Raw genomic sequence first — 18,650 nt, 5'->3', positions numbered from 1 at the left:
AGTTAATTTTGTGCTCAAGTAAAAATTTCCATTTATTTATTGAAATCAGATCCATATATGCTTTCAAAATGCTTTACAAGCACCAGGAAGTTTCTCTTTTATATTTTTTGGCTCTTAAAGAAGGAAGAATGTAAGAATATAAGCAAGTCAGAGCCAGTGGAGGAAAACAAAACTGTTGCAACGAGCAACAGACACCAAAAAAGCCAAAGACGATGCATGGAAACTTATTTTCTCTAAGATGAAAAGCCCTTCTGCATCTTACAGAGCTCTGGGTCCATTTGGTGGGTTGCAGAGCTGGGTGTATTACACACTAACAGTAAAAATGGTTGATGTAGAGTACAAGTATATCTGTAAATCTGGCTTCCGTGAGGGATCTATACATACACACCCTTAGTAAATAGAATGCTACAATAGCATCAGGTGAGTTGTCTGCGTATCCGTGCTCAGAGAGTTCGTGTACCCTGACCCAACTCTAAGAACAGCTTCATTGTCATTACAGCCTTCCTCTTCAGAAAGCTTTTTATACAGCGCAAGGCTAATCCAACAAGCCTTGCAAAGCAAGTGCACTCCGCCGAGATGGTACTTTTTTCCACAGGCTCAAACTCCAGCCTCAGTGCTCAGCCCCGCAGTCAGTGTGGGACAGGGACCTGCAGTCAGTGCCTCAGCACTGCCTCGCTGCAGCCCTGGATGGCAGCAGCAGTGGGATGGCTTAAATCCACGACTTGAGAGATCAAGTCTCAAAATTTGGGCTAAAAAAACCCCAGCAGAATAGCTGGCATAGCCCGAAGAATTGCTGCCTCCAGGAACCAGAGGTGGCTGCAATTGTTTTTCTGGCCATTGCAAAGGAATAGCTGAGACTCCCCGAGTACAGCCTGAAAACAAAGGAAGAAATAAATTTGCTGTCAGACACTGGCTGTTCGTTGATTAAGACCAGTGATGAGCCATTAAAGGATGACTCTGCACACAGACACTCCAGTGTTTTGTTCTGGTGTCTGTTCATATTTAACGTAACCCACTACGACAGTAGCATCGGTGGTCAACGTTTTCCGTACTGGAACAGCTGCTCCCAGGCCAGGCAGTAATTTGGAAAGGCCAGCGCCGTCACAGCACCTGCGCCGTGCCCAAAATGAAAGCTGGTGCCATGTACTGGGCTGCAGTCTCCTGTGGCGGGGAGAGTATTGCTCACCAGCACCTCAAAGGCCTTTTCTCTACCAAGTGCCTCATCTTCTCATGCCAACGCTGGAGGTTGCAGGGGCAAGCCGAGCACAGGAACTTGAAGGGGCAGAGTACAAAAAAAATCGAGCATTTGCTCCTCGAGGAAGGAAGACATCAGAAAAAAAAGCTGGGGAAAGGGAGGTTCCAAGTCCTCCTCTGAGACCCTGTCTAGCGATAAAAACCCCTTTTCAGCTGCCTCCTGCCTACCCCAGCAGCTTCAGCTGCTTGTAAAAGGCTGGTCCAGGACCACGGAGTCCAAGCTCCAGCAGCATAGGGACAAAGCTCCTTGGCTGTGACTCAGAGGAAAGAAAAGAGCCCACCTAGCTTAGTAAGATACAGGACAAAATAACACATTTTTATATCTCCAGCGTTTCCATTCACCCTCAATCTATTTATCACTCAGAGACATGACTTAAAAGACCATCCCCTGTTCACCTCTGTCCGGATTCTCCTTGGTATCTGATCGCACCAGATGGCACCTCTCTGACAACTCTTCTGCTCGTCTCCGTAACAGGCACAAATCTTGGTGTTTATCTCCAAAACAGATAAGCTGAACAGGGGGTGAGGGCAAAACAGTGGTCAAAATGGCCAAGCCTTCAAATTGTATAAGAACAAGGTGTCATTCACTGCCGAAGGGTGTTTGCTACAGACACGTTTGCACCAGCGGAACCATGCCAGGAAATAAAACAGGGTGTAGGGTTTCCCAACAGGAAAACCTCGCGGGATATCTGTGGGAGAAAGAGAGAAGACTGTCTTTGCAACCACATTCAAGGTGTCAGCCCTGTTCCCGCAGAAGCAGCCAAAGGGTCTAACTGGGAGCCGACATGTGCTGCTGGGAGGGCTGCGACATCCCTGCTGGGACCTCCCTGCTCTCCCGGGGCAGCCCCTTGGGACCAGCAATGTGAGAGAGACTTTCCAGGGAGGCAGGCGGAGGGAAGACAACTCCTCAGTATTTTTCCCTGGGGAGATTCAGAAAAAAAAAAACAACAAATTTCCACACCTGCTGCCCACAGCAGCTGCGGCACATATACCGAAAGCTGTGCCGGGGCACCCAGTCACCCAGTTCGCTCTCACGCAGAAGTAGGGGCATCATCAGAGCCGTCCTCTGGGCCACACTCCCAGCCCAGGGGGTGTCAAGATGCCCATTTTGAAAAGGGTCTTTTTTTCCCCTCTGGAGGCACTGGAAGAAGAAGTCTATAGTTAAACCACTTGTCAGGGGACTTTTGCGCATCCTGGAGAAAAACAGCTGTTGGTGTCAAAGTTCATTTACAAATTAATGCTGCAGCCAAACCAAAACCTTGATGTGAAGCTAATTCCCGTGCAGAGAGCAGCACCCTGCAGAGCCCGACTCCCCCCATTTCTGTGCCAAGAGCACCACCCCGTGGCCTCCCCGGCCACGGCTCACTCCCTCGGAAACCATAATAAAACTAAAATATTTGAAGGGGAAGGAAAAATCAGAAGCCTGGGGTTGTGCAAAGAGCTGTATGGATAAGCTGGGCAAAACCCCTGTGTGTTTATTGTATGAAATCCAGCCAGCAAGTGAGCAATGAACAAAATCCTGTATTATAGACATTTTGTGGAAGAGGGAAGAGTCACAGGGTGGGTTTTGCTGGGAGCGGCTGAATGTGCAGGGCTGCAGAGGCTTTGAGAGAGCAAACTCTGGTCCCACTCATGGCAGGCACTTGCCTCCTCTTCCTCCGGCCCCTCACCTCCCAGGAGAGCAGCCCTGCTACTCATGGGGGGCAAGTACCACCATCCCAAAGGTGCTGCATCACACAGCAGCGTGCCCCTGCTCCATGTGCAGCTCCCAGGACCATCAGCAAGCCGAGGCAGGTCCAGTACCGCTGGCCTGGGCAGCGATGGGCACCTACCTCCCCATCTCTACCCTCCCTCCGCTATCAGTTCACTTCTACACAGGGTGTTTCACAGGCTTACCGCATGTTTCTCTGAAGCTTTGAAGATCTTGAGGCCTAAACCTGAGCATTTAACACGTGCTCATCAGCAGTTTTTCGCATACGGCTCCCAGGCTTTGGCTGGAGTTACGCACGCATTGGGTTCCCTGGGGCACACTCACCAGAGAAGACCTTTCTGAGCACAGTGGGGTTTCTGTGTGTATCCTTCAGCTGCCTGAAGCAGGAATACATTAAATAATTCAGTCCTGGCAAGGGAGACAGCCCTGTGGGAAATAATTTATACAAGTGTTATTGGCTGTTAACGGGAAGAAAAAGAAAATGCACACACTTCTATTAAGAAGAAAAAGGAGTGTGTCCATCTAACAAATAATTCCCAGTAGCTATGCCGTGAGACCCACGTGCAAAGGATGAGAAAGCTCCAGTTCTTTTAGTATACTGCTCTAAGGAGTTTTTGTAAGAGCTGAATGGATCCGAGGGAAAATTGAAACGGGTGCAAGAAAGCCACGCTCTGCCTGGCACAGGAGACCTTATCAAGCAGGCAAGTGAACTCACCAGTTACCTGAAGTGCTAATAAATAAAAAGACCTCACAACTGTATGAGCATGAAGGAGGAAAGGGTCAGGCAGGGCCAGTTTGGGAGCGAGCAGCCTACACCAAGCGCCCGCGAGCTCAGCCTGGCAGCGCAGCACCGGCTGACGTGCAAGTTCAGGTCACCCGACGCACCTTTAGCTCATCGGGTCATGGGAACCGCGTCAATAGCATTCAGTCAGCTTATGCAGTCCTTCACCTCTCTGTTTCTCCTTTCATTTCTCTTTCCTTTCCCGTCCTTTCCACTTTCATTTTGCTTATGAGTTTAGGAAGAACGGTTTCTATTGTCTGTAAACAGACCAGCTGGCGGGTCGTGCAGCCCTAGCTGTGACACATACTACAAATGTGTGTTAAATACATCCAGCATGTACTTGTCCCGTTTATCTTCTGGATGTCACTTCACCTAAATACAGCCACATCATGAGAGGCGGTTTTTTGTTAAAATATCAAAAGTGCTTTAGTAAAGCTAGAATTACCTAAAAGGCTCTTCACTTCAGGAGACACTTCAAGACACTGCACCGCTGTAAACCTTTATCGTTTTAGTTAATAGAAAAATCCTCTCAAGTGTTTGTACTGTGAGCAGTATAGTTTCTGGGACAAGTCAGCATCACTGGAAAAAATGAGATAAGTACAAACACATGCAGTCAGAGTCAACACACGCGTGCACGCATGTGTTGTGTAACAAAATGTAGTGTCAAGCTTTAGTTTCCTAAAATTGCAAGGGCCCAATTTTATAGGGAGACACTGAAAAGATAAGCCCACACTAAGTTTCAAAACTTAGAGTAATATTACCTGAGTAGGTGCTTTTTCCAGGTGTTAGCAGCCATTTGATGAACATCATCATAGAAATTTCATCAGAATACAAAAAAAATAAGGAAGAACCCAAAATTATCTGGCTTATGCCTAAAGCTCTTTGAGGAGTTTATTCAAATGTTTTTGTTTTGAGGTTCAACAAGGCCAAGTGCCGGGTCCTGCACTTCGGCCACAACAACCCCAGGCAATGCTACAGGCTTGGGGAAGAGTGGCTGGAAAGCTGCCCAGAGGAAAAGGACCTGGGGGTGCTGATTGACAGCCGGGTGAACATGAGCCGACAGTGTGCTCAGGTGGCCAAGAAGGCCAATGGCATCCTGGCCTGTATCAGAAATAGTGTGGCCAGCAGGAGTAGGGAGGTGATCGTGCCCCTGTACTCGGCACTGGTGAGGCCGCACCTCGAATACTGTGTTCAGTTTTGGGCCCCTCACTACAAGAAGGACATGGAGGTGCTGGAGCGTGTCCAGAGAAGGGCAACGAAGCTGGTGAAGGGCCTGGAGCACAAGCCTTATGAGGAGCGGCTGAGGGAACTGGGGTTGTTTAGTTGGGAGAAGAGGAGGCTGAGGGGAGACCTCATCGCGCTCTACAGCTACCTGGAAGGAGGTTGTAGCGAGGTGGGTGTTGGTCTCTTCTGCCAAGTAACTAGCGATAGGACAAGAGGAAATGGCCTCAAGTTGCGCCAAGGGAGGTTTAGGTTGAACATTAGGAGAAATTTCTTTGCTGAAAGAGTGGTCAGGCCTTGGAACAGGCTGCCCAGGGAAGTGGTGGAGTCACCATCCCTGGAGGTATTTAAAAGACGTGTAGATGAGGCCCTTAGGGACATGGTGTAGTGGGCATGGTGTGTTGGGTTGACGGTTGGACACGATGATCTTAGAGGTCTTTTCCAACCTGTATGATTCTATGATTCTATGATTCTAAACCACCATTCCTTTGTTCATAAGAAATGGGTGGTCACAAAAGTAGCATTTGCTTTTAAAACACAGTAACATTATTGAATTTTGCTTTGACATAAACATTCCTGATGTCACAATATGTAAAGCAACATTTTCAACAGGTTAATAGTTTCCTAAGCCATATCATTTCCTAAACATACTTTTTCATATTGTCATTTTTCCTCTCTGAAATGCATTTCATGCTGTAACACTTGTCAGCTTGAATCTACAGCCACATCTATTTTTCAAAGCTAAGTTTACAGATTTTAGCAAAGGATGCAGGCAAGAAGATGGTTGCTCTGCAGCAACTGCAAAAATATTACTTGCTGCTCACTTTCACTGTGAATTTCCACAAGGATTGCTTTCAGTAGTGAAATTTTGAAGAAAGGCATTGGATTTTTTTTTTTGTAAGCTGCTGTTTACACCCTGCTTGTACCTCCCCTAACGCAACAGGAGTCCACCCTGGCGGGTCTCTGGATGCTGCCACACAAAAGGTATTTTAAATAGTCTTTGTAGACCTCCTTTTTCTTAAAGCTCATAGTACTGATCTAAGTAAAGTACTTAAAATCTTCATATAAAGTGCCACTAAAACTCAATTCTCAAAAGTATTTCTCTAGCAGTAATGTCCCAAGCTATAAAGGTTTGTATGTGCTGCCACACATAAAGGAATGAGACTGGTGCAAAGGGGAGGCAAGACCCAACCTGGAAAGTGCTTGTAGCTTACAGGCAGCACTGAGATGAGGCGTAGGCAGCGAAGTAAGGTGAAACACGTACTTAAGCATAGATATCGATCCCACTGTAGGCTTGATCAGCTCAAGCCATTGTTAATACCTGAGAAAATGACAGTAAGCCTACTGGAGAACAGACTTGAGGATATCAAAACTTTTACCCATTTCCCAAGTATTTCTAGCTGAAAGCGTGAGCCAGCCCCGTCACATCTCTAGAGAGGTGACTGTGGAGGGAACAACCTTCAGGTGCAGAAGGAGAAAGGGAATAACCTGTTCTCCAAACCCATTCTGGCCATGAGCAGAAGCAGTGAGCTAAGGTTTTGGCAAGAGAGACTCACTTGGCAAGAGAGAAGTTAGGAACACTTTCTGACAGTAAGAAAAGCAAAATACTATTACAGATTGCCTGAAAAGCATACAAGATCTCTTTCTTCAAGCTTTTAAAGAACAGGCTAGCCAGTGTCCATCAGGAATGCCACTTGGATGAAGATAGAGTGGTGACCTCCCGAAATGCCTTCTAGTCCCCTGGAGAGTTACAGAAGATGCCTAGGGGAGACCGCAGCAGATAAGCAAGCTCTTAGCTACCCCTTTGAGCCTGGGATTTTTCCTTAGTAACACTTGCTGCCTCGGGTCTCCCATTTGTGACTTTTTCCCCCTTCTCCACATCCCCATAGTAGACAGCCTGGACCCGCAGCACATGGGGTCACAGCTCATGGTGCTGCATCGCCTGAGTGTGCAGTGTACGGCCCGGGCTGCGGGAGACGCAGGGAGGGAGCTCAGTACACGAGTCCCAGGCTCGTGGCACGAAGTCTGGTGGATCCGTTCAGTAAAGAAGTCTTCTGACCTGAGCTCACCACTGTACCTGGCTGGCTAGAAGAAGTGAGTAATAATCGTATCTGTTCACTGGATCCATCACACACATAATGCTTATAATGTGCATTACTATATGTGGTTATAACTAAAAATTGCCGCTTATCGTTCAATCTCCAACTGCCCTTAAACTCGTGTGTCCCAGACAGAAGATATTTCACCTTTTGAGTACCATCTACTGGTACTTTAGATACTAACCACCATTCAACACCACAGTAAGAAATGTTTATGTTGGTGCATGTCAGCCTGCAGCAGGTTACATGCTGGCCTCCGGCAAGACGTGAAGGGAAGCTGTCATTCTCTAGCAGAACAAAAGTTTGGACGAGAGAGTCTGAACCCGTGCTTAATGCACAGAGCAGCTCCCTCGGTCCCTTGCTGCTCTCCTTGCTATTACTACTACTCCTCACTGCTACTAGGGATTTTCTCTTTGCATTTCTCCTGTTGAAACAAACCCAATTACGAAGACAACTTTTTAACTCCAGGTTAATTCAAGCCTCTCTGAAGATAATTTGCAGCAATGACAAAATAGCTCCTGTCTCCCTGGCTGCTTTTAAAACCACCACCGCCAGCTGCCCTTGCCCTTCCCTGACTGAGGATTTCCTCTTGCACTCTGTTTTTCTCCACTGCATAATTCCCATCCCCAGACTAACCTTTTTTTAAATTGAACTTACTTGGGGGAATCTACCCAATTAGACATTTAAGTCAATTAGGCTGATTGACAGCAGGATTATGTCTAGCATATTCTTAATTGTGAATGCAAACACTCAGCTGGAATAAATACCTGCCTCATAAGGACTTGCTGAGGCTTAATTAGTTAATGTTTGTGAAGAGCTTTGAACACATGAAGCGCTGTACAAGAACTAAGTGTTATTCTCGCTGTTCCTAGTAGCGGAGGCTTCAAAGCTGGACATGGCAAAGATGAGGTGGAAGGATTTCAAGGACAGAAGGTGACCCTGACCCAAGGCCGCTGGGGACCACAGTTGCAGGAGTGAGAGGACAGACCGATGTCACGCAGGGCTTTGCTCTAACTAAACGTCGCTGCCGGTCCGCGCTCACGAAGCCCCTCTTGTTCCTCAGCAGGATGGCAGCAGCCCCTGATCTCCGGACCTCCGCACCAGCCTTTTTCCCCACAGCAGAGCCAGGCCGGGATCAGCTCGGCTGGCAGGGCAGGAGTGAATCCTGAATCCCAGCTGTCCTGCACCCCGTGTTCCAGCATTCCTCCCAGTAAGGAATTCAGGTTGCTGTGCTTTTATAGAAGGCTTATTAGAAAGCCATTCACTGAGGCATCAAGGCACTAACGCCTAACAAATAAACAAGAGCTAAAGTCCATTAAGCCTCTGAGGATCCCCAGAAGCATCACTGTTGTTGTTACTAGCTAACACAGATGTAGGAAAGCTTCATGTTAACAAGAAACCTCCACACGCCTCAGCAATGCAAAGGATCTCTTTCCAAAGAAGCATATATAAAGTAAGCGTCACCTTGAAAACCTAAATATCTGTGGTTATATGGGGTTAAATATAGATCCTGTTTTGCAAGTTGTATTTTTCACCAAAAAAGACCACACCTGAAAACCAGTAAAATAACTAAGTAAAATAGCTAAGCTAATATCCCAATGAAAACAAAGAATGCTTTTTTCAGCCCACAGAGAACCTATGCAAAATTGCAAATGTGTATGCATATGTGAACCGAAAAGCTTCTAGTCTGGGACTCACAAAATACAGTTTGGACTGGCATAAAAAAAAAAATAAATCCCCAGAATCCAAACCCATTGTAGCCTGCCAATAAGGAGGCTTCCACTTAAAAAACAAAGCTGTCCCATCCTTACCCTTCCTCTATCAGTCCATTTGACGTTGAAAACAATCTGAACGACAGCAAATCCAGGTTCCTGGGGCTTTACCTTGCCAGAATGAAGCTGCTGAGTTCTTTGTCTGTTCTCTTCCCAGAATCCCTCGTACAGGATCTGTCCAAGAGTTCATCCAAAGAATCCTCCTGGTAAAGGCTGATTAGTTGTTGGTACAATTCGTAGCAGTCCCATCACTGATTCATTAAAACAGTGATCTGATGACACTATTTTTGATAGCACGTTTTGAATAATGGTGTGGGTTTTTTTCCTGCTATGTGGAAAAGTAGTAACACTGGCAGATAGCTCCAAGAACTAACACTACAGAAGAGCCGGCACAGAATACAGCATTCAAATCATTAAAACACACGTGCACCCCCCACGGCAGCTGCTAACCTGAAAAGCCTCAAGCAATAGTGATGTGCGACTAAGGGGCAAAAGTCTCCCTCAGTGTACACCAGCCCAAACCTATTGAAAGACACAGGAATACCCTCAGAAACACCGGCAGATCTTTTAATTTCAAAATATATATTTTGGAAAGTGTTCATGAAGAAATCTTTGCTGATGGCAAGTACGTAGGAGCTGAATTTAATGTCATAGAAATCTGTTTCTGTTTTCCTTACAAACTGGATTAAAAACCAGCAGAAAATATTTTAAACGGAGGATGGGATTTTCAAAGCTAATTACTGCAAAAGCATAAATCGTACCATTATTTCACAGAAAGTGATAATCTAAAACCCTTGTTGGTGGCTTTTAAGATCCCACCCTCAGAGTTTAAAAGAAATAAAAGAAATATTTCATCACAAAAGAAATACAGGATCATTTCCAGTGACCATCACGCTCAGTGGTCTGTTTTGGCAAGTAGAGAACTGATTCATTTTCCTAGTCATTAAGGTCTTATCTGCATATCTTTGTTCAAGTTTTCCTCGTATTTCCTGCAACCTTTCCCCAGGTGAACTGTGTACCTAAACACAGGTTTTGAAAGATTCTAATTTTACAGCCTTACCATTCATCTGCCATTAATTTATGTGAGGCTTCATCTGTCAGGAGGGGTTTATTACTGTTACATTCGAGTATCCAGCTCCGACTATGTCTCCCTTGAACATCAACTGTGTGAGTTATGAAAGCTTTTAAAAATAAGCTTCCATAAAATTCTTGTGTGGCTGAATAATTGCTCAGTTATTTACATGGCGGAGCAGTTTTGCTTTTATTTCTTTTAAGGGATTCTCCTCCTGTCCCGTTGCTAGGGAATTACGATCCAGGTGGGATAAAGCTAGCGGTTGCTATAGTGTCTGCTTGGAATCAGTTATCCCCAGACACACAGAAATAACTGGGGAACCATCGCGGGAATGTTACACACCAGCAAGGGAAAAGGCATTTTTTTATTTCACTCATAAAGCTTTGTTAGACTTGTCCACAGCATTGATTTACTTAAGAAAATAAAACATTTTGGAGAAAGTTAAGTTTTTCTTCAGCTTTTCCTCCTCTTGTTTTTTTCCCACTTTTTTCTTTCATAATCTTTTTTCTTTCAGATGGTGAGGGGCTACTTCACATGGTGTCTCTCTCTCTTTCTTTGTTTAAAGTACATAGAAATAACACCCTACCAGGACATGTGCTGGCCTTTAGCCAAACAGCCAACATGCTCGCATTTTTAAGGACACAACATTACACTTCATTTGAAATACTGGTCAATAATACATGTTTCACCCATCAGTCACCATGTGAACATCACTGTGGCCAGTATGTTTCCAGCCAAGCTGAAATGAATAAAAGGCATTCGACCCATTTAGTTCCATCCTTACACTAGGCACATAGGTTTCTTCTGAGCGTGTTAAATAATGAGTTTATATGCTGAAGCATTACAACGTCATCAAAACTGTCAACGTTGCAAGCTGGGTAGTTGCAAACGCTTAGGATCACAAAATTGCATTCTTTTTGAAAATCCAGCAATAAGGTTTGCTTGACAACTTATCATAAGAGTTAACCATCATACTCTTCCATTTTCTAGAAAAATTGTCTTCATTGCTGAAATCCTTGACATTAAACATTATCTAAAATGTTTTACGCTGAAATTCTTCATGAGAAATACCTTCTTACAATACAACATTTGTCACTGAAATCTAGAAAGCTTTACCCACTAACACAGCAACGACAATGCAGAAATAATCTTTTGTTTATAATCACATTTTTCCAGTGATTAGAAGGAGTACCCCTTCTTCAGCCCTGCACCCTTTATCCAATATAGCAATCTCGAACACTTCTAGAAGTTGACTGATGTAGCACCTACTTATCCCTAGCAATGTACTGCACGGCTCGGTGTTCTCATTAGGTCAGATATTCTTATTATTTGAATTGCTGGAACACTTACTACAGGAATAATCTTGCATTTCTCTAAATTTTTAGATGGCTCCAGCTCTTCGTTTCAGTTTCTGAATTCAGAAAACAAAATATATTTCCAGCGACAGTTTAAAGTTATTAGCTTTATTTTTCTTACTGTTTAGCTGAAATCAAAACAGCTCTAATTTCAAAAGATAAAATTCTGCAGGAATACAACATCTGTTTATAACACAAGGCAACAGTGTATCAGTAAACTGGATGATACAAAGGGTCATCTCTTCTTTTCCAAAGAAATAGCACGTAGCAGTGACAACTTTAATGGCCCATTTAAAAAAAAAAAAAATATTCCCGGACTCTGACTTCAACTTCTAGTAACACGGAAACACAGCTGAATCCCACTCCTAGCAGCAAAGCATTAAATCAGTTTTAATTAGCCCCCTATACATACCATTAAAATGCACTGCAATAAATGTGTGTGATTATCACAAAAGTCAGTCATTCCTAACAGTCTGCAGTTATTCTAAGAGTAGTGGGGAGGCTGTGGTCTCTAAATACCAATACGTAATAAATGAGGGCCTCTACTGACTCTCACTAGCAGCTACTTTATGGCACATGCTCACATCCAGAGAAGGTAGTTTCTTCAAAAACACCATCAATATATTAGATGCATTTCTATTTCCACTGCTTCAGCTGATACTGCAGGCCTGCAGGAAAATACCATTTTTAATAACAGAACTGAAATATACACAAGCTACTAAGAAACTGTCCCTTGAACAAGCCACTTTTGCCATCAACTCAATTTTAACTAGAATGCCTGTGTCCACAAAGTCTTTTTCTAAATAAACTTGAATTTTACAGAATAAAAATTAATGATGGGAGAATTCAGTTCTGTGTGCATTAAGCTTCAATGAAACTAGCTCTGCTTGTCGTGATTGCTCTAACATCACAGCGGACATGATTAATGCAGCACCGGGACAAAAACGGTATTAGAATGAATCTCAGCTCCAGTTTTGCAAAAAATTGTGTTGATTTTAATGGAATTACATACAGCAGCAAAGAAAAACACATCTGTAAGTATTCAAAGGACTGCCACATTAGAATGGGTCCTTCTAAGTGTCAATGAAGGTACACACGGTACTTAATGAAATTGCAAACCTTTTAAAACCAGCATTTGCCAAATAGATAAATTGCCGGGGCGGGGGGGAGGGGGGAAGACAAGCCACAACTCAACATACTTGGCCGCACAATTGTTTACTAATTTATTGGAAAGAATATTGAAATATAACATCCACTATATAGTTTGCCTTTATCGGCGGGGGGAACAACCACTTTTCTGCTGAAGTATATAATGTATTTTAATTTGGAAAATGACACCTTCAGCCCAGTTGCAAATAAACCATACTGTAGAACAAACAGTGCCAATATACGCTGTTAGCCCACTTAGAGTGCCCATATTCCTTTCAGGAGCAAGAATGTCAACAGTAAAGAATTGTACTGGTGGACTCGGAGGGGACAGAAAAATGCATGCCCAGCAACATAAAAAGCATTTTCCACACATTACTTAAATTAAAAGAAATCTAGGCGACAGAAGAAATGACAGGAGGAAGATTTCAGATTACTTGTCTTTGGGAAGATCAGTTTATAAGCACAGCAAATTTACTATATTCTCAAGCAGACTGAATATCGCCCCAAATCCGGATACTTGCAGAAAAGCAAGCAGTCAACTCCAGAAATTTCACTTTCATAGTAGGACCGTAACCTACTCAAGCTCAGAGGATAACATTCCACTACCCTTCTTTTACCCTACAGCCAAAAATTGTAGTAACTGAGATAAAACAGATGCACCTATCATGCCAGTCAGAAGAGTATACTGAGATAGCAGATTTCATGGTTTCAGAGTTCAGCTATTCCACAGAGTAGCTAAACAAATCTTGGATGAAGAAGAGGGTTCTCTGAGTAAGAGAAATTAGAGTGTCCGTGTCTCAGAGGAAACAGAGTCTCCTGGGCACACATTTGTAAATACTAGGTGACTAAAGTACAGACAGGGACCAAATTCTCATTGTTCATTTTAAGGCAGTTAAGCACTACGCAATGTGAAATGCCAGTCTCTTGCACACTTTCAGATGCTTAAATACCTTCAAAAATTTTTTCTCATTTCCTGCACTGGCCACATTCCTATTTCCCATTTCCAATAATTCTTTCATATGTGGCCAGCATGCTCTGAAGAAAAACATATTCGTTCATACGTGAAGATTTCACCACCTTTCGGTAATGAGTCATCTGAGGGGAGAAGATAGGCAAATGATAGGTGATAAAAAATAGGTAGGTGAGGTCTAGGATCAATGAAATGTAATAGCATATGTGAAAGTGAAGAAGTTGACCTTGGTGGACAACGGAGGGGGACATCCAGGGACCGCTTTTTCTTTAGACAGTAGAAAGCGTATCACTGGAGAGAGTTACTGCTTAGTTTTTCAGTCACAGCAGTCACTAAAAGCATGGACTTAATATTCAGAAACTCCTAACACAGTCAAGGGAAGTTTATGATGCACAAAGCTAGTAACACTGGCTTTCAAGGATGCTCAAAATGCTTCATAGGACTCTTCCGCTTATCTCTGGGAGTAGCACATCCTTATGTAGACCCCAACTATCCTAGAGTGACCACTTTTGTCACTACTGAAAGCCTTGTAATTTTAAGTGCTGACCCCGTAATTAAAAAAAAAAACAAAACCCAACTCTGACTATGAGGCATGTGTGTCACTAGGAAATTAAATATTGATGACCCAATTCTATATGTTTGGATCTTGGTGCCTCAAAAGTCTGAGAAGTCTTACAGTTAGGGCATGAAAATATAAGAGTGTGCTTAAAAACTGCAACTAAGACAATAGCCAAGTCTATGGTTAAAGATAATGGAGAGTCAGGGTCTCTGGTTTCTAGAGAGAAAAACTTTGGAACAGCCAATACCAGACAGTAATGAAATAACCCTGGAATAACTAGAACTCAGTCAGGATCTCTGGTTGTGAGACAGGAATCAATCAACACCGTTAAGAGGCATGAAAGGATTCCTACTCAGCTGATTCGTCAAAGCTTTCAGGAAACAAACACGTGCTTCCCTTCTTGCCTTAGACCTAGCAAATCCTCTGTAAGTGGATCTTTTCTATTGAGGTCCGCAATATGAATTCATACTTTGCACTTAGCTTTTGGGGGTTTTTTGTTTGTTTTTCTTGGTACATTCTGACTTTCTTCATTGTTAGTATTTAAAGAGCTAGGGACACTATAACTAGTTTTACTTTCAGTGGCGTATAAGGCCATGTAAGAGTCTAAATCACAAAGATTTAACGAAGGGCAGGAAGGGATATTTCTTCTTCCTAACGGATCAGCAAGAACTTGCTCTCTGTGAGAGTTTAATCTTCCTCAGCTTTGAGCTTTCTCAGACTTCCTGCAGACAAAGGAACCAATCAAGAAATGCAAGCATAAGGGGAAGATGACTCCAAAACCCAAGGAGACAGTAATCATTAGAAAAATCTCAGGAAAGGAAGCAAGAACAGCAAAAATCCTCACCCCTAGAGTGCGAATTTGGTTCATGTATTCAAAACTGTCTTACAGGGCGTAAAGATCAGGTCTGTGTTGGAATGCCACGCAGTGGGAAGAGAAAAGCTTGAGAAAAGGCAGTAGGAGATGAGGGGACACTGGAGATCTTTGAGACCGATAAGGGATTTTCACCATTTTTTTGTCTGAGTCCTCTCTAATCTTACTAACTTCCACACCAACAAGCAATGCTTGAGGCTGAGCTCACCAAAATCATGATGTGTTCTCATTGTTTCAAGCAACTTAAACCATAATGATTGAGGACCTGACTCCTTAGAGCAGCACAGAGGCAAAGCAAGAACACTGGAAGCAATAGGAGAAAAGAAGGAATACCTAAGTAGGAGAGAGAAAGAAAGACGCAAAAACCCTGAGAAGCACCTGGAAGCTTTTTCAGCCTCCAACTTGAAGAAGGAGGGCCTACTGCCACATGTCTATTAGCAACACCAACAAACCAGTTCCTCAGCGCTGCCACAGCAGCGTCTGTACTTACAGATGCAATGCAGTGACAGTACACAGCACAGTCCATGTTTAGTCTGTCTGGGAACCAGAGAACTTGAGAGATAAACAAAATCTTTGAAAAAATAATTACTTTTATATTCATTACAAGCAAATTCTCTACCTTGTGCACTATGAATAAGGCTGTAGGTAGGTTCTTAAAGATGAAAAAGGCAACTCGTAACACAATCTCCAAACTGTCAGATTCAGTGCTGATAAAGTATTCTTTTTGTCACTTCAAACTTTATTCCTAAACAACTATATTAAAAATAAGATAGTTACAATATATAATATTGCAAGTCAGAAGCTATTTTTCCACAGCTTCCTATCCAAAATAAGACTTAAATTAACAAAGGAGAAGTTATTACTAGTACTCAAAGACCACATAATGCATTTAGAATATGAGGTTATACATAGCCTTAACTCAGGAAAGCACTTAAAGCCATTCTTGTTTTCAGGAAAAGGGAAAGTCTTCCTGACTCAGGACCTCTAAAGCAGAGGTATGACATATCATATACATACTACTTGGCCATACAGTAAAGATTTGACTGGTTTGTTTCACAAATTCTTGAACTCCACAGCAAGTCTTATTCCAATATGTATTAAAAATAAGCCAGTTCAACTGAAAGTGCAATTGTCCTTTAAGAACCAAGTTGTCTCTACTTTCATACATCATTCTTGCAGCAAAACTGTCACAAGTTGAAACAGAAACATGATGACAGTACCCCACACTTTTTGGTAATTCAGAAAGTTCACACAAAATATTAGCACTCACCAAAAATAATATTCTGGTTCATATAGTTATGAAAATGTTCTACTGATTCTGAAATGCTTCTGACATTTCTCATTATGAATTACATAGGCAGAGCAGCAGCACTGCAATTGTAAAATACCCTCAATCATTTCTACAAGCTATGAATTCAATGCTAATACCACTGATATTTTAACATCAATATTATTTGCTAGCACATGGAACTCGTGGACAAAGCATTATAAAACAGACAGCTCAAGTGCTTTTTGGATTTGATTAGTTAACCAAAAATTCTGAGATTCAAAAGCTGTTCTAGGTCACGGCCCCTCTCAGGACTGTATTTTTCCCCCCAGGATTTCTTTAAAACTGCACCCAATCAGATTATAAAAAACATATGCAATGAAGCATCTGACACTTCCCCTGGGAGACCTTTCCATAGCCAGCAAGTTGTTGTTTTTCCCCAAGTTGAATTTTAATGTAATTTCATCTCATTGCTCATTCTTATGGAAGCAAGGAGAAAGAGTCCCCACAGGGAAAGCAACAGGGGAAAAAACCAAACAATTGCTAAACTACACTGAAAAATTGTATAAAAGCAATTCAGCTGTGAAGTGTGTTGATGAAAGAGGAACCATGAAGGTAAGGGTTAACTTAAGTCACAAAAGCAGCTTCCCAGCTTTCTCTTCTCCATCAGCATGGAAGAGTCACAGATGCACGTGGATGGCTCCTAAGGAAAAAATCTGTATGAAAAAATGCTTGGGTTATCATTCCATAAATACACCTTTGGGAAAAGAACCAAAGTTCCCTTAGAATTGTTTAACTTCCTACTTCTCAGAGTAGGAAGAAAAGCACTTTGAAAGTTATTATTACAGTCTTGAAAAGGTATCAGCCATGATATCTTCCCACTTCTTCTCATAAACAAATGAAACTACCGTACTAGACAGCACTACCATAGTTTAACAGAAACATTGTACAGTCTATTGCCCTGTCCATGAGAACATCCAATGAAAGATGTTGCCAAGGGAGATATCATAAAATATCTGACTTAGTCTATAAGGATTTTTCTTCCCTCACAACTTAATAAATGATATCTTGCTGCTTATTTAACATATCCTACAGCTACAGAATATATTTGCTTTTTTTATTCTTTCACCTTCTCCATTGTTAGCAAGAATTGGTGAAAAGACAGTTTAGAGAATTAGTGCAGGATGTGTATGCAGACAGCCATTTTGAAAACATTATAAACACAGAACATTATAAACACAAAACTCCTGGAAGGTATCATACAAAAAGAGACAAGAGAAAGCATTTCACAGTCATCACCAGTGTCAGCCACAGAAGCAGACATTTGTCGTCTAAAAGATATACATTTTATAATGTAAAACCCCAAATCAGTATTTAAAGAAAAATAATAGATACCCTCCAGGAAGTATCTAGTCCCCACTGCTGTCAACAGAGAGACTCCTAAGTAACATCAGAGGGAAGTGGATGCGAATTTGATCTCTGTCCTTCAGAATCTCAGAATCAAAAAAAAAGGCATGGTGATGGCCAGCAACAGCTATACGCTAAAGGCCCAATTCATTTAGAAAAGAAAACATAAATAATTTGTTAATCAATAAAAACAAGACTAAACGAGCTTGAAGAGATTTCATGTGTCCTCATCTGCAACTTCCTTTCGGCGCTGGGCCCGGAAATGACGCTCAATATTTATTGTCACTTCCCTCTGCAAATTTCTGCTGTTAGTTTTTCCAGCTGTTCTGATCCAAGGGTGCTGAAGTACTTGTCGTGCTGTGTAGCGCTTCTGGGGATCCACTATCAACAGCCTGGTTATGAGGTCTTTTGCTGCTATTATGAAAGAAAGAAAAGAAGAGAGGGGAAAAGAACAGTGACGTGATGACGCTGATAGTTATACCTACACAAAACATCCTTCTCATTTTTTCGTATTAGTTTTACCATAATGACTTTTGTGACTATCCCCAGGAGATATTCTAACAACTGGATTGAGAACTAGTGACAGGAGATGTTAGATCTCCAGCATATCTTTTATTGATATCATTCTCCCCTTCAGAAAGAGAGGAGAAAGTGAAGGGAATTTAATCTTGAAAGGCATCAGGCTAGGTGTTCAAATTCACAGGAATTAGCATTGGGTATCTCATCCATCAAGGAGCATAAGAGTTGTAGAATGCTGTTGAGCATGTTCTTTAAAAGATTATATATAGAGAGAGGGGTTTTAGGGTTTCTGATTTTGAAGAGTGCACAAAAGACACTGTACTAGCCTGCGAGAAGGAAAAACGGCTACGTGCAGACCCCATTGATCTCAATAGAAAATCCACACTGCGTTCTGCAGAGCAAGGATTTCTTTCTCAGCTTTTGAGATTTTTTGCACACATTTTTACAATCTAACATAACTCTGGAGATTATTTTGGTACCTTTTTCTACAGAGACAATTCATATAAGCAAGGTGGGGAAAATCCTTGCTCTTGCCTCAGAAAGGGAGCAATCCATTAAATCAATAAGACCTAACATTCAGATTCACAGCCATCGATACTACCAGAAGACTAAATTCACATTCAAAGCAAACACAGAATCACAC

The 18,650-nt window shown here is 42.4% G+C and overlaps 1 protein-coding gene across 1 annotated transcript in view; it reads right to left on the bottom strand.

Annotated features, from left to right (window-relative positions):
• Positions 1–10,388: 10,388 nt before the first annotated feature.
• DCLK3 (doublecortin like kinase 3) overlaps positions 10,389–18,650 on the bottom strand; it is a 35,000-nt gene continuing 26,738 nt past the window's right edge. The window contains exon 5 of the mRNA XM_075143114.1: positions 10,389–17,902. Coding sequence (XP_074999215.1) covers positions 17,706–17,902 — 197 coding nt within the window. The 3' untranslated portion in view covers positions 10,389–17,705. The remainder of the gene's footprint in view (positions 17,903–18,650) is intronic.

Source organism: Calonectris borealis, chromosome 2, assembly GCF_964195595.1.
Source record: "Calonectris borealis chromosome 2, bCalBor7.hap1.2, whole genome shotgun sequence".
Lineage (NCBI taxonomy): Eukaryota > Metazoa > Chordata > Aves > Procellariiformes > Procellariidae > Calonectris > Calonectris borealis.
Note: the sequence above shows the minus strand (reverse complement) of the source record. Positions and strands in the feature narration are given on the sequence as shown.